At 33.1% G+C, this 15861-nt stretch overlaps 2 protein-coding genes across 3 annotated transcripts in view; one reads left to right on the top strand and one right to left on the bottom strand.

Annotated features, from left to right (window-relative positions):
* The window catches only part of LOC115455908 (C-Maf-inducing protein), a 42603-nt gene extending 36868 nt beyond the window's left edge, over positions 1 to 5735 (top strand). Inside the window, exons 11-14 of one of the 2 annotated variants that reach the window (XM_030184710.2) lie at positions 294 to 449; positions 2087 to 2239; positions 2557 to 2701; positions 2895 to 5735. In XM_030184710.2, coding sequence (XP_030040570.2) covers positions 294 to 449; positions 2087 to 2239; positions 2557 to 2701; positions 2895 to 3019 — 579 coding nt within the window. In that variant the 3' untranslated portion in view covers positions 3020 to 5735. Of the gene's footprint in view, positions 1 to 293; positions 450 to 2083; positions 2240 to 2556; positions 2702 to 2894 lie in introns of both variants that reach the window. The other variant, XM_030184705.2, reaches the window with a different exon arrangement.
* Positions 5736 to 6941: 1206 nt separating this feature from the next.
* On the bottom strand, positions 6942 to 15008 carry LOC115455917 (Golgi phosphoprotein 3 homolog sauron). Its single transcript, XM_030184723.2, has 5 exons — positions 14684 to 15008; positions 14460 to 14607; positions 12734 to 12832; positions 10511 to 10686; positions 6942 to 9304 (listed from the first exon to the last, which is right to left on the bottom strand). Exons 1-5 carry the CDS (start codon positions 14867 to 14869, stop codon positions 9056 to 9058), a joined length of 858 nt encoding a protein of 285 aa, XP_030040583.1. The 5' UTR covers positions 14870 to 15008; the 3' UTR covers positions 6942 to 9055.
* Between the last annotated feature and the right edge of the window lie 853 nt (positions 15009 to 15861).

The raw sequence follows: 15861 nt of genomic DNA, 5'->3' as shown, positions 1-15861 counted from the left end.
TTAATTAATAAACGTTTTAATGTTCATTTATTTACGTAAGAATTTTCCATATATTTACTGTGTATCGGCCCGGAGTCTAGAGTTTGAGCCCGATATGGCGCTAGGCTCGTCCCCTATCATATCGTGGGACGGAACACACTTAACTTGGCGAAAAGTGGATGTCCTGGTTACGTCTCTGCATACTCCTTCGGGGATAAATGCGTGTTGTGTGTTTATTTGATAAAGGAAATATAATAATATACTTATATATGCATTAGGCAGTATAAATAATATTTTAATTATTATTGTTTCAGCCGGCTGCATTAGAGGCTTTATGTTTAATGCTCGAGTGGGAAGTAACGAGTGGTGAACAAACACAGTTGGAAATTATCGCAGCGCTACAAGGCACCGAGCTCGGCCAGAAATACTACAAGGATTTGTGTGAAAGACAACAAAATCTCCAACGATTGGTGAGTGAAAAGAAAACTGCGTAGATCGTAATAACAAATATTTATTTCGTGTAGAATAAGCGTATAAAAATACAGTACTTACCTACAAATTTTTCCGATTTTGTTTTTAAACTCACTTAGGTGTATTGTCTCTGCAAACCGTGATCCTCAATTTTTTGAAGGATGTCGGCAATGACAATAGATAAACGATTGTAAGACCATTTAGGAATATCAAACGTTACCATATGAAAACGCTGTTCCTACAAATGTAGAGACGGATTATAACAAATCCTGTTTTTAAATATAGTGGAAATTTTCATTTTTTAAATTAAGGATATCGCAAACGAAAATTTAGTAAGGTAAGGTCAGTCGGGGGAAGTGCGCCATAAAATTTTCATAGCTGGATTCAATGCAAAATAATTTCTTTTTGTGCTGATTTAAGAATGTAATTTTATTAATTTAAGAATATTTGGTATTTTGTGATAACAACCTATAGCCATTCAAGGAAATCGGACCATAAATTAATAATATTTTGCTCAAAGTAAAAAAAGTCAAATCAAATTCGGGGCAAGTGCGCCATATATACGTAAATCAGGGCTTGAAAACATTTTAGATTTTTTTTTGATATATCATTTTTTGCTATGTTTGAGTTTTGTGTGCGGATGTGATGGAATAAACAAATGGTAGCCCTAATATAAAATTCATTTTATTTCTAAAAACTAAAAAAAACATACAAAAATGTAGAAATTAACAATTTTGAATGCGTTATAACTCAATTACTTAGAATTTGGCCTTATGACATTTGATATGTTTGAGCTGCATTATACCCAGATAACGTGCCTGATCGAACAGTTGCAACCTATTCACGTAAAGTTGCTCTACACCAAGGTATTTCAGTTTTTCTTTTGTAAAAACGAATTAACTAATACGCCCTTTTATTTAAGTCGGCTCAAAACAAAATACCTTGAGTACAAAAAAATCTGCTGTTAAGTATAACATTTTAATAACAATAATTCATATTAGTAAAACTTATTCTCAAAAAAGGTTGGTTATATATGGATCAGGGGCAAGTGCGCCATACGACTATTAACTGTGGCGCACTTGCCCAAAAGGACACTTTGTAGTTACATAATATCGCATCGCAAAAAAATCCTTTATTTTAGTATATATAAATAAAATTCAGGCAGGAAGTTAAAATAAAAGGTTTAAACTATGTATTCACCTTACTGGTTTACAGAAATATGTTAAATATCTTGAAATATTTGATGTTATCTTTCACGGGGTCAACTCGGTTTACAGGTCTAAATGACACTTAAAATAAAATGGCGAATAAATCGTATTAAAATGAACATAGCCATTTATGTTTTTTAGTGGAACTGTATTTCAGTTAGTAGCATAGATGTAAGATTGCGGTAAGTGTATAACATCAATAGTTCTCGATTTTTTTAGGGTAGGTGCACTTACCCCGTCGGTGCACTTGCCCCACCTGACCTTAGTTAAAATTTTGCTTTTTTTCTACATATTCCTATTCCTATCTTTCGTTAATATTTTTACAAATTGCATGGGCTGAATCCGTTTTGATAAGCAGTGCCCGTGTTTCGTAAAGAAATCTCTTTGTTGAGTACAATAGTTTAAAAGTGAAGTGTGTCGCTCAGCAGGCGGAGGGCGGGCCGCGGCGGCTGGCGCTGCCGGTGCGCGCGACGGACGCGGACGTGGGCGCGCTGCTCGCCGCCGGCGCGCTCGGCAACCTCGAGTGCCTCTCGCTCGCCTTCACCAGCGTCACCAGCGCCTGCGCACAACATCTCATCAAGGTCACCAACAACACTTTTATACTTCACTATTACGACTACTTTTGTAATTACGTAGTTAGTGTGCAAATGTAAAAGTTAATACCATCCGCTGTTAATGACATATTTTTAAAAATTAAAATATTCAAGCATGTATTTTTTGTAAGTTCTTCGTGAGGCGTAGATATCCGCGTATGTAATTTGTAATATGTTTTGTAAAGGGGTTGTCTATATTAAAATTGCAAATCACATATTGGTGACCAATAGACAATTACTAAAGCTAGTAATGCTTGTCGCGATATTATTTAATTAAATACTGATTTTGTATATTTTTTGTGCAGCTGCCGTCACTTCGATACTTAAACCTATGGGCAACTAAATTTGGCGATAGCGGAGTGCAATTGATAGCAGAACACCTTACCAAACTCCAAGTATTAAATCTTTGCGAGACACCAGTTTCAGACAAGGGAATTGAGGCTTTGTCGGGTAAAGTTATTTCTGCATAAATTTTATATTACATTATTTTATAATGAAATAGTTAGGTATGCTCAATTTTCCTCATTATATAAAATGTATTTATCCAACAATCACGTCATTATTAGTCATTTTTATTATGTTATTATGAGTAGTATCATATTGTTCCTACACTAAACATTTATATAAAGTTATTTATTTTTAGGTCTATCCAACCTACGAAGATTAAACTTAAACAGCACCAAGCTATCGGCAGAGGCATTTGAGATATTGCGCCAGAGACTGCCGCACCTGCAAGAATACGACATCAGGTACACGGAGGCGTGGTGACAGCGCGCGCATGCGCACCGACCCTCCTCCACCACTTTATAGCTCGCCACCTTCGATCTCAAGCCACCTGCACCAGTATTACATTAACTTAGTCCTATTATTCCATTAAGACTGATTTTCACATCCATAAGTTCAGGAAGGATTACACTTACCACCTTGTTTAGAAGCTTTGCGATTTAAGTGACAGACGTAAAACACCGTTTAAATCCAATTTAGACAAAATAACACTTAATTTGTAACTTTAGTGGACATTCACCTACATCAGTCATCAAATACATAGTAATTAATTTTTTTCTTACTTTCACACAGTGATATGAAATTATTATAGCTCGTTTCGATTCTTAAGGATGTGTAAATCTATCTTTAAGCGAGAACCGACACCAATGCATTTCACACTAGTCTTTTAATTTAATACGTCAGTCGAGGATTCAATTAATACTCTAACGGGCTGTCCCGTCTTCAATATTTGCACGATACTGTAAGCAACACGTTAACGTACCTCATGTGTTTGAAAAAGTCCCTCTACAGCAGAGGCAACAAAATAATCAAGAGAAACATGCATTAGAAATATTGCTGTTGAAATCTAAGCTAATAGGTAGAGTCTTTTCCTGGATCAAGTGTCAAACTCCACCATTTTACGCCAGTTTTACTGGATTTTGTCTTGGAAATTGCTTTACAAAATTTCGTTTTTAAGACCCATTGAATAAGAACCTAGTAGGAGCCCTTGGGTAAATAAGCTGGCCTATAACCTTTAAGGGTACCAACATCAATTGCTCTTCATATTTCTATGCTGTCCGTTAAGGCTTAGTGTTGTTTCTACTGAACTGATCATAAAAATTATAGTACAGTTCGTACATTTAGCGAGTAACATGCTTTTGTCGGTATGATTTAATTTAAATAAGTTTGTTTTTAATTTAGTTATTAATTTACAACTAGGTAAGTCTTAGAAGTAAAGTTAGGTAGGGAACCAAAAGATTCCAGCTTAATCCAAATCAAATCAAGGTCTGCCAAGAAACGCTTTTGTTTTGAGAGGCTTGAGACGGTCGCCATTTTATTATTAAGCTATTAATTTATTAATAATAATCACTTGATGTTAAGATATTAGTCTATACAACTGTACAGATGATTTTAAAATTGTAGTTAATCGAATGAAACTACGCTTAAATATATGCATAGTATTGTTCTTTCTAATTTATAATGAATGGGCTGTGAGATGAAGAACCAACGTTGAAGTGTATGTAAGTGAAGAACTGATGGGCGATTTTTGGGAATGTTTATGAATTTACAAGTAGCTGATTATACTATCGTTAGCACGACTTTTATTCAAACTTACCATTAGAATAATCGTTTTTTATTTAATCGTCTCATAGTATAAACGATATTTATTTCTTTAGTGTTTAATTTTTTTTATGAATCCTGTAAGAAAATACTATTTGAACTAAAAATTATTGTAATCTAGATAATGTCTTTATTGCTGACACTATAATATGATGTACAATGAAACACAAAAGTAGCTGAACAATTTCGAAACTTCAAAACGCTTTTACATCTCAACTTCACTGAAAATATTTTTTATTTAAAATAAAGTCAATTCTGAAGTTTAATTTGCTATAACTCACAAAAAAATTTTCATCTACTTTTGTGGTTGACTGTACAAGTCATGATGTAATATGCGTGAATCCATTTAAGATTCCTTGCTGCTACAGTATCATGAAAAGGGGCCCATTACATTATGTATATACCAAACGATCATATTTAACAACTTGTACCATTCGATTGTATCGAAAATTAATGATAAATATTGTGTACTAGGGATTTGCACCGGAGACGAATTTAGGATTTGGAGATTGTTCCGATAATCTCCGGCAAAGTATCAAAATCGTAAATTTAATAAATTTCAATTTTTTTGATCGTAAGTAAATGCCATAGGTACTTTTATTTTGGCCGGTGCGCCGTGGTTTCTAAGGCAGTCGCAAGAGATATTTAATTTGGTCAAAACGAACTATCCAAAGATTTTGAAAAAAGGACGGATATCCACAAAATCTTGTGTCAGGCCGATCTTCGGTTTTCTCATCTCCGGAGCAAAGCCCTTTTATCAAAATACAGAGTCAATCTGGTAAAATTCCGAGATAATGAGCATGTTGCGTCATCAAAAGGGATACTTTCAAATCGAAAAAGTTGAAAATAAAGTGTAAAGCTCGCTCCGAATATGAGGTTAAGTTAAACTCTGTCTCCCCAAATTATACAATGCTACTTCGAAAAAAACCATTGATGTAAATATAGACAATTCGGGTTACCACGACACTAGATCAAGATCGTAATGGGTAGGAAAGGAGATGGGAGGCAGGACTAAAATGCTTATGACTATAATGGTTAATAAAATTATTTATCATTCTTTCATTATATTTTTTTACAACTGCAAGCACAGAACGTTCGTTGCATATATCATAATGTTAAAGGCCCTTAAACAGATACTTTTATATTATGATGTTATATCCTCATGGAAACTGCTGCTATGTTAAATATTGTAAACAAATTCTAAAACGTTAGTCCGTAGTTTCTCTATCAGTCTTATAAATTATTGTCTAAAAATTTGTCTTACAGGACTGTTAAAATTATCTGAGTAAGAGCTGTTATTGAATTTAAAGTCATGAAGAGATATAAGACTTATCCAATGTGTGAAATATGAGTTTTTAATAAAAACACTGGAAAAATAGACGTGTTTGTTCTTAATCACTCACCTTGTTTATTAAATTATTCTCTGTATTAATGCCTTAATAAGCAAAAGCTGTCAAGCATGGAAGTTGAACAATACTTGTTTACTACAGATATTAAACCCGCAGTGTTTTTTCTTGTTTGAACATTCTAACCTAGTGATGAACGACCAGTATCCCAAACACGAATTTTGGGGTTATCATATCATTAACGTTTGTAATGGTTTCGTTTGTCAATGTTTGTATAGTTTAACAGCGACGTGTGAGCGTATTTAGAAATAAAGTACGGCGCCGTGACCGCACGTGTAAGCTTCGAATAGTAAACCACGTAACCGTGGTAACGGTAAATTTTAAAATATATGGGAATCGGCAATGGCAAAAATAATAAGTTTTTGGACGCATAGTATTGTCAAACAACTATCGACAAATACGTAAACGCAACTTATTCTTTTTTTTTTTTTTAATTTTATTTAAGGAGCTTAGTCGTTATTTCACGACTATGTCGCTCCGTACGTCCACTTTTATCCATGCCTACTATTTTTTTTATAAAATCATTTTTTTTTTCATAAGCCTTTAGCCTCTTCCGATACTGCAATGGACAAAAAGCTATTTATGCTGCCCACATTAAAGCTCAAAGTATGAGGCCCACTCCGCCCACACTTGTTCTATAAGAAAACTATATGATAATGCGTAAATAGGGTATATAATTAGGATACAGAACAAAATACTCTATGGATAAAATTGGTTGATTTTACAATTTGAGAAGAGTTTCAATACCACCACTGCTCATAGAATAGAATTTCACTATTAGTAAAATCATCCAACATAATTTTAGTAAGTTTAATTAATTCCTATTTTCGGATATATTCGTCAGGGTAACTATATTACACAGTAGCTTTTAATCGAGGTTCTACCCGCGAAAATTTTTCTGGGATAAAATGGAGCCTGTATTTTATTAGATAGATGTTATATTGTTAGATTTCTAGCAAAACATGAGCGGAAATACCAATCAACTCCATGTAGTAGAGTTATGCATTGATAAATATACATACAGAAATTCTAAAAATCTTGTTTTCTCTTCTATTGGTTTAAAAAACGCGTCATATTAGTACTTCAATTACTATAATGTACAGACATCGGCCTGTTACAATTTTATTATGCGTAGATTATAGAACATTATAAGGGTTTGAGCCGAGTAACACAACATATTTTATTACTAACGAATATATTTGAATAATTTTTAATTTCATAATACCTATGTGTATGATACATAACTGTTTACCATAATTATTTCTTTATACATTATCCATCACTTTTGAATTTCTTACCGCGTTAGTAGGACTGCTGTTATTGTTAAATATACATAAACCAATACACGTATATACAAACCGATAAAGCACTACAATAAATAACATACAAATTTAAAATTATGTTTAACATAATTTCATCCACAAGTGCTATGAAAACTAAATTTTTATCCATCCTCAATGGACTGTGGTCAAACTTGTTTGAAATTTTACGTTCTTTTGTATTACAACATAATCATATTATACCAACTATACTGCTTCTTATTATTAAGTAGATAGATAATGATTGATTTCTAAAACATTATTGAAAAAGTATATCTCAGTCAGTAAAGGCTAAAAATTTTATCATGTATGTTACTAACGCACTCATGAAATTATAAAAATCACAAAAGGATGAATCAGATATAAGTACATACTTAAAAAATTACCTTCATAATACTAACAAACATACGAATGACATAGAAATGCCAATAAATAAAATACTAGCCAATACCATACATATAACAATTTCTTAACAGAGAAAAGGCCAAATGAAATGCATCATGTGTTAGCCGAGTATAATAAAAAATATTCAGGAACTAATAAAAATCACCGTGAATTTCTTTCTATAAAACGCATCCATATTGGGCCTGAATAACCTGCGGAGCGGGCGTACAGTAACATTTATACATTGCCTCGTCACATACGGTATCATTACTAAACAAAATATGTTCAAGGAAATTTACGTTTAGAGTATGGATATTTGACGTAAATGTAGCCCGCGCATGGCACAACAAACTGCTAACATTCTGTATTCATATCGTACAGATCTTATCAAAACACAGTTATGATTTTTGTCAAAGTTATCTGTAATTTACAATCAATGTCCCACAAAGGGACCGATTACGATCGCGTTTATTTTAATTTGATTATCACTTGTGCACCGTGAATGATATTCAAATCGTGAGATGATCATTTTCAATCAATAATTTGAAAGTTTATTTTCGCGATGATACTACACTGTCACTAACAACTACACACATATTTAAGGCAACTATTTATAATTCTATTACAATAAATTGTTAAAATCATAAGACGGCAAATAATAATATAAGCCCTAATTATTATACCTTTCAATTTACATATACATATCACGATTTAAGTGGAAAAATAAAACCATATACATACATACATTAAATGATACATACTTTATGAATATTTTACAAAGACATAATAAAGCTAAAAGTTGCAAAAAATACATACTGATGTATAAGCTGGTATAGTTGAGAAATGTGGAAACAGCTGCTGGCACCTATTTATACTACACATATACTTTCAGTCATTGGTCTAGTGGAAGTACTGACACATTTCTTGAGCGTTAGAAACTGTCGTTCATAAATCGGAATTACGTGTATCTGAAAAAGTCACCTCAATGTTTTTGGCTAAAATATTATATTCAAACTAATTGGCTAATAAATATATAATATACTCTTGGTGTCCATTTTACAAAACCTCAACTGTACAAGATTATACAAATATAACACCTAACAGATACGATACATTAATTTAGACACTCCTAAATTATTTGTGCCATAACAATGATCATGATCTTATACAAATTATACCTACGATATAAATTTAAATTATACCTATGTTATAGGGCTACAAGATCAGGCAAACGCCCCGTCTCCAGATAACTGAAATATTTAATCCTGATATCAATACAAACAGATACAATAAACTGAATCGGACAATTTAATACTGGTTCAATCAATTTTTCATATACAATAGTTCCAGTGTTTTACAAGCTCTTTTAATACCAATTCATTATTCTATCTGACATGATCAACTCATTAATTAGCAATTATTCTATGAAGTCCTCTGTTCACCAATTTTTCATCAATTAATACGTTAAATTCCTTTATTTAGTCGTACTTGTTGCAATCTTAAAACGGGCCGAAACGGAATTGTATGACGATGGTCGGTCGCGAATGAATATTTAGTCTAGTTATCGGCGTTGATAACGCGCGTTACCGCTATTTGGTGAAGGCGGCGAACACGGCCCACATGATCTGGCACGCGTCGGGGCGCATCGCCTCCGCCTCGAAGTCCAGGTCCAGCAGCGCGCGCACGCGCCGCGTGGCCAGCTCGTAGTCCTCGTCCGACAGCGGCGCGAACGCGTTCTCCAGCACGTCCGCCGAGTGCGCCAGCATCAACAGCGCCAGCGACCGCTTGTCCGCGTGCGCCACGTCCGATATCGAACGCCGCAGCGCCGCCTCCTGCACCTGCAACACCGACTCGACTGTCTATAGATAGGTGCAATACCGCTCTAATCCTGAGGTTCTGGTTCCATATCCTGAATCGGACAACGTGACATTTGAGTGTTTTCTGTCCAGCATTAGTCTGGTACCTGCAATTTGTGCCCAGTTTGGCAATATACTCGCCCCTTATCATGTAATGAGATGATACACAGTTGGCGAAAAATGGGTGCCTTTTACTATCTAAAGTTATATTAACATTATTTCATAATAATATGTATTTATAATACGAGAGTAAATCAGATCATTATCTATGAGAAGTGTCATTACTTAGTTCTTGATATCAGTGTCTTCTAAGAACAACACATTCGTCTATAGTGTTTTATTATGTTTGTCCTTTGATGATTATTCTACTGAAGTTATATATGATCCTAAAATAAATTATCCAGTAATTTGTAATTACTTCTTGGAGAATATTCTCGATTTTATTCAATGCTAACTCAATTCACGGGTTTCATAAGCAAAGGAGTGTCCGTCTGCACATCACCTTTTAATGTTTGAAAAAATTAAATATCTTTAGTTTCATCAAATTTTGATCAGAGAAAAAGTGAAGTTGAGAAGATTAAAATACCATCAACGCAAATTTAAAATCTGTCATTTGGGTGCATTACATATGAAACAGTACTTGAGAACTACCCTACTGGGAACGAGTTTTCTTTATAGATAGAGTTCAGGCCATAGTATACCACAATGATCCGGTGTGGGTTGGCAAACTTCACACACCTTCGATTTTTTTTTATTTCGAATTCTTAGGTAAGTTCATAGGAAGTTCTAAGTATACAATGATAATATGCTATACATATTTCTACTTCACACTGCCAGGAAAATACCAATACTGAACATAAACGGTGGCCATAATGTAAATACAAATACTGATAATATCTGCTTAACATTTATATTTACAATGTAGCATGCATGAGTATGCATAATATTATGAATTCCAATACATCAAAGTGAAGGTTTTGTTATGACATTCTCTTAAAGGATATCAATATTATTATATTTTTTAACTTACAATAAATATAAAATATTTACATATTATGAATATTTGTTGTGTGCACAGGTACAGGTTATCATTATTTAAAATTCTTCTCTACAGCAAGTTCTATAGCCATAGAATTAAAAAAACAAATTCAAACTGTAATATGACATTAAAAAAACTGATGTGATTACCTTCTTGACTAGACGGCATTTAACGACATTATCGGTGAGCGGGTGTGTGGTCATATCAAAAAGCAGGAAATTTTGCTTCTCAGTAGTTAAAACACCCTTTTCCACTAGATTTTTGGCTAGTCTTTCACGAACATTCTTTAATTGATATTTTAACTTCATTGGATTCCATGTCTCACCTGCAAACAACAAATGAAAGAAAAAAATAATCAAGTAATATGTTTTAGTATATAAGTAAGCAAATACTGTTAATATGAAACAAAGAAATTTAAGGCAATATACATATTATTCTACACACGTTTTATCATAACTAAAGGCAAGAAAAAACAAATGTATGCACAGCTGTACCCTATGTTATTTAATGTAATTTAATTTACTATGTACCTATATAAAACATAAGACCAATGGAATAGTAATAAGTAATCAGGGCAAGTGTACCTAATATAGGAATGAAAATATTTCAACACGCTCAAATATAAAAATAATTCTAGTCTATACTATTATATAAAGCTGAAGAGTTTCTTTGTTCTAACTCGCTAATCTCAGCAACTGATGGTTCGAGTTGAAAAATTCTTTTACGATTGGATAGCCCATTTATCGAGGAAGGCTATAGTCTATATATTATCACGCTGTGACCAGTAGGAGCGCAGCAATAATGAAAAATATAGCAAAAACGGGGAAAAACTTATTATTATGAGAGCTACTGTTGCGTGCGCTGCGTAAACGGTTAAATATATGCAATAATCATGTATGGCGCAATTGTTCCTCTTAAACAGTTTTAAAAGAATAATTATATTATAAAACAAAGTCCCCAGGCACATGTCTGCCTGTAGGAACGAGATATACTCAAAAACTATCCAACGGATTTCGATATAATTTGGTATGGAGATAATTTGTGACCCTGAAAAAACATAGACTACTTTCTATCCCGGGATAATATATAGCGGGACTTTTATACCAGAAATTATTCCACGCGGGCAAAGCCCCGAGCAAATGCCAGATAATAAGGCAAGCAAGTAATTTAACTGATATCAACAATAGCAACACTCCACAAATTCAACTACAAAGTATTTATGACACCGCACTAAACTAATTACCCCGTCATATTAATGCAAATGATTAGCCATAACCTGTTTGATAGTCTCTTATAAACTGAAACATTAACGGGGCTTGCACATAACTGCCGTAGTTATATCTGTTTGAAACATTGGAAAGTTGTTTTAGTATTTTCCTACACTTAGCTAGGCTTCATTGTTTACAATGATAATTATATAACATTTCATAGACCGAGCAATACTTATTTATAGTGTAGCTTATCACATACTTCCTACTGCACACTATTCTATCTTACACAATATTGTAAATGGTAATGTTATGGAAGATATTATCAGGCATGTTACATGTAAACACAGAAATTGCCAAGCAGTTTGTGATAATTTTCGCATTTTTATCTTTTGGCAGTCATATCACTAAATTAAATACAATATGGACATTCACTCACAAACCAAGGTTCTTTGCTATTAAGTTATTGCAAAATTGTTTCATGGTGCAATCAAAGAATCAAATTTTATATTGTAAGTTAAAGTGGGGTAGGGCGGTATTTTGCTGCCCAGGAGGACATTTTTAAAAGATTCATTTTCGACATTTTGCCTCCCCTCAAAGTGCCGCCTTCACTGCGCTACACTATTGTCACAGTATAATGGTAAAAAAGAACCTAAGCACAAAATAACTTTGCAAGTCAGTACCGACGAAGTTGCCACTCGCTAAAATGAACAAGACAACACATTTCTAAGACTGTAAAAAAAAAAATTGTATATGTTGTTTTGTATAGGTATTTTTAAGTAATTAAAAAACAGTAATGACTGGCATGAAATAATTCAGTCAACTCTTTCTGACCCCATTCTGGTTATAAAAAAATTGCTTTGCCGCCCACGGGAGCGGGTTTAACAGTATTGTAGCGGTAAAATGCCGCTCGGGACTAGTCCTCACTGGCGCCTCAACTACGATACACCACTGATAAGTTAGTAATTGAAGCATGGAAATAGCATCACTCAATATAATACAGACGTAGATATACAAAAGTCTGTACATGTATAACATACAAAGTTTATCAGGATTTTAATTGAAAATTTTACCTACACAAAACACCATGAAACTATTTTCTTATCAGATTTAACTAGGTACAATATTATTTATATGGTTAAGTGTTTATTAATTAATACTCACCGCTAAGATATTCTATCCAACTCTGCACTGTCTCCGGTGGATCAGTATCTTTCATGTGTTTCAGGGCTTCATCTAACAACACATCTCCTGTTGGGGTGTCTGTGAAAACAATAAAATTTATAACGTCTTCAAAACGAAGCCTAAATCAACGACACCAAGAACAAAATCTCATCTGCAAAACGCTCTAGTTGCAGTATGAAAGTTTTAAATTAAATAAATATATAAATATCAGTTATTCATTTCTGTAGGTAGACCTCATAACTAACCAAAAAAGTTAAATTAAAATTGATACATAAAACGCAAAGAAATCATTGACACTTTCAGCCTTAACTCATCTGTGAAACCATTTTTTGTAATTTACATGTTATTTAGTAAGCGGCGATAGCCTAGTTAGGTGTGGAACGGACTGCCAAGACAAATGTCCACAGGTTCAAATCCTAATGGCATACACCTCTGACTTTTCTAAAAATCATGTGTGTATTCTTTGTGAATGTATCGTTCGCTTTAATGGTGAAGGAAAACATCGTGAGGAATCCTGCATATCTGAGAAGTTCTTTATAGAAATTTCAAAGGTGTGTGAAGTATACCAATCTGCACTAGGCCAGCGTGGTGGACTAAGGCCTAATATAATACAGGACTGATATTATTATTATTACATGATATTTACCAATGCTAGGTACATGCTATTGTACTAAGTATTCCCGACAAATTATCATATAATTAACTTAATCAATTATGTTACTTTCACTTTGGGTTATCATAATAATGTTAACAATGAAAGTAAATTAAGTAGTTTAGGTTATAATTAGTGACATCCTCAAAAGAATAAACAAACAATGAAAATAATATAATATAGAATAAATTGAACTAAAAAAAACCAGACATGTGCAACTTGGATTTGCATGTCAAGCGTTCAACAAACTTATAGGTAAAGTATATAAGTTCAAGCTTGACAAACTTAACTGGCTGTTTGATCCCTAGATGTGGTTATTGCACTAATCACAAATAAGAAGTTTGTGATGGTAAATTTGCTTTCATTGTTATTAAAGTACAAATATAAGAATTTTAGATTTTTACCCTATACAAGTGCTGTAATTCATTGCTTCTTGTCAACTCTTTTAATTACAGTTCAACAAGAAATATACCCTGTAGGTTTTGATTCCCTTGTGAAATTGCAACAATGTAAAAATATACAACATAAATGGTAATTTCTTTTGATCACAATGATGAAATTAAAAAAATTACAGCTTGAGAAGATTATAGACCCAAGTGTTAGACATAAATTTCAACTTGATACACTGAAAAAAAGAGTCTTGACACAGAAAGATGGGCCGCAAACAAATCCTATGAGGTTGCTTTTGGGGTATAGAACCTTAAACCTTTTTGAACTAAGAAGTCTTGGAATACACAAAACACTCATTAAGAAAGATCTAGAATTAAAAAAGTTATCTAATTATTCTCATGTTATGTTACTTATGCAGATTTGTCATCCTGTTGGCATAATGTTAATTGCTGGTCCAAAGATGTTTGTTGACATTTTCATATTGCATCATGACTGACATTATAATAAAATTATAAACTTAGTTTAGAAAGGCCGGCAAATTTCAATCTCCAAGATAAGAGAATAATTTCATATGGGCAAATAAATAAAGGTAAACGTGGTTTAAAATACTGCCTTGTTGTGACATTGAACAAAATTAACTACATGAGCCCTAGGAGTCCATACCTGACTTTAATATCACTTTCCTAGACAACAGTCCTTTCCTTCGCATGCCAGCTCGCTCTAATTCTACGCGGCCTCTTAATCCAAGCTCAATCAATATGCATCCTCTCAAACCGCTTGATATGCAATCATTCCAAAACGATGTGTAACCCTGAAACAATCAACACGAATATGAATGTGGACAGTCGCTTACATTCCACCAGTACGACACCCTTTCCATCTATTACCTCTTTATCCTTTAATCCTAAAAGAAGCACTTCTTCCATCAGCGTCAGTCTAGTTTCCTTGGAATCTCCGTCATCATAATTTTTATCATTTTTCTTATCGTCGATGTCGTGATTTTCCTTCAATCCATCTCCATTGTTGTCCTTTATAACATTTCTTCGTTGTACCAGCCCTTCGGTTCGATTCATTATATCATTTAATATAGTTACAGGAGTAAAACAAAAAGATTTTAATAAAAACTGATATTAAATATTTATGGAAATTCGTAAACGAATTGAGTTGACGTTTGCTGTGCGACGTACGGGTGTTGTTGTGGAAAACATGGCCGACGTTAATTACTTTCCGCTCCACGAAGAAAGTTCATTAAAATGGACAGATATAGATAATAAAGGTTAATAACTAGAATATACGTCAGTGGGTAATAACTATATTTATTTGTTTCCTATAAACTTCAAAATATAAATGTTATATTCAATTCAATTCAATTTTTATATTGTGGCTCCATCATTCGCAGACGATGAATTGGAAATTTTATAGCCAAAATATAAGTATATTTTATATTTAAAAAAAAGTTATTCAATAGGTGTCAATTTTTAGTCGACAAAGCTCTCTTATGATATAGGTGACTAAAATATTCATTAATTTTGGGATTTCACCCTTAGTAATTATTTTTTGAGTTTTTTGTCGTAGTACGTGTCACGAAAATACCAGTGAACAATACATAGGTATTTTGTGTCTATGGAAAGTAGAAGTAAGAAAAAGTATTCACCACAAGCATTAAATTAAGATGGCACCGCGGTAGCCAGTGGGTAAATTTTAAAGATAGCGCCAACAGTTAAGTATTAGAGTAGAATATTGAAATATACAAGAGAAGAATTTCTGCTTTATTATAGCGCATTTTTTTTAATAATTATAGTCAATGATCAATATTTAATATAATTACATATTACTTACCGAAATTATCTGTAAATAACAAATGGACGGTAATCCTTAAAAAATGTTTTTTGTCTACAGACAAATTTTCACTTTACAAACTTTTCCCATTATTGTTCAATTATTGTTTTAAGTTTTATAACAGTAAAGATATAAAGTTACCAAAAAGATCATAAAAACTAAAATTGTTTCCACATTATCTGACCTACAGGGTCATTTAATTACTATATTATTTTGGATTACGTAA

This window comes from Manduca sexta, chromosome 25 (genome assembly GCF_014839805.1).
Source record: "Manduca sexta isolate Smith_Timp_Sample1 chromosome 25, JHU_Msex_v1.0, whole genome shotgun sequence".
Classification (NCBI taxonomy): domain Eukaryota; kingdom Metazoa; phylum Arthropoda; class Insecta; order Lepidoptera; family Sphingidae; genus Manduca; species Manduca sexta.
This window is presented reverse-complemented; position numbering and strand designations above follow the sequence as displayed.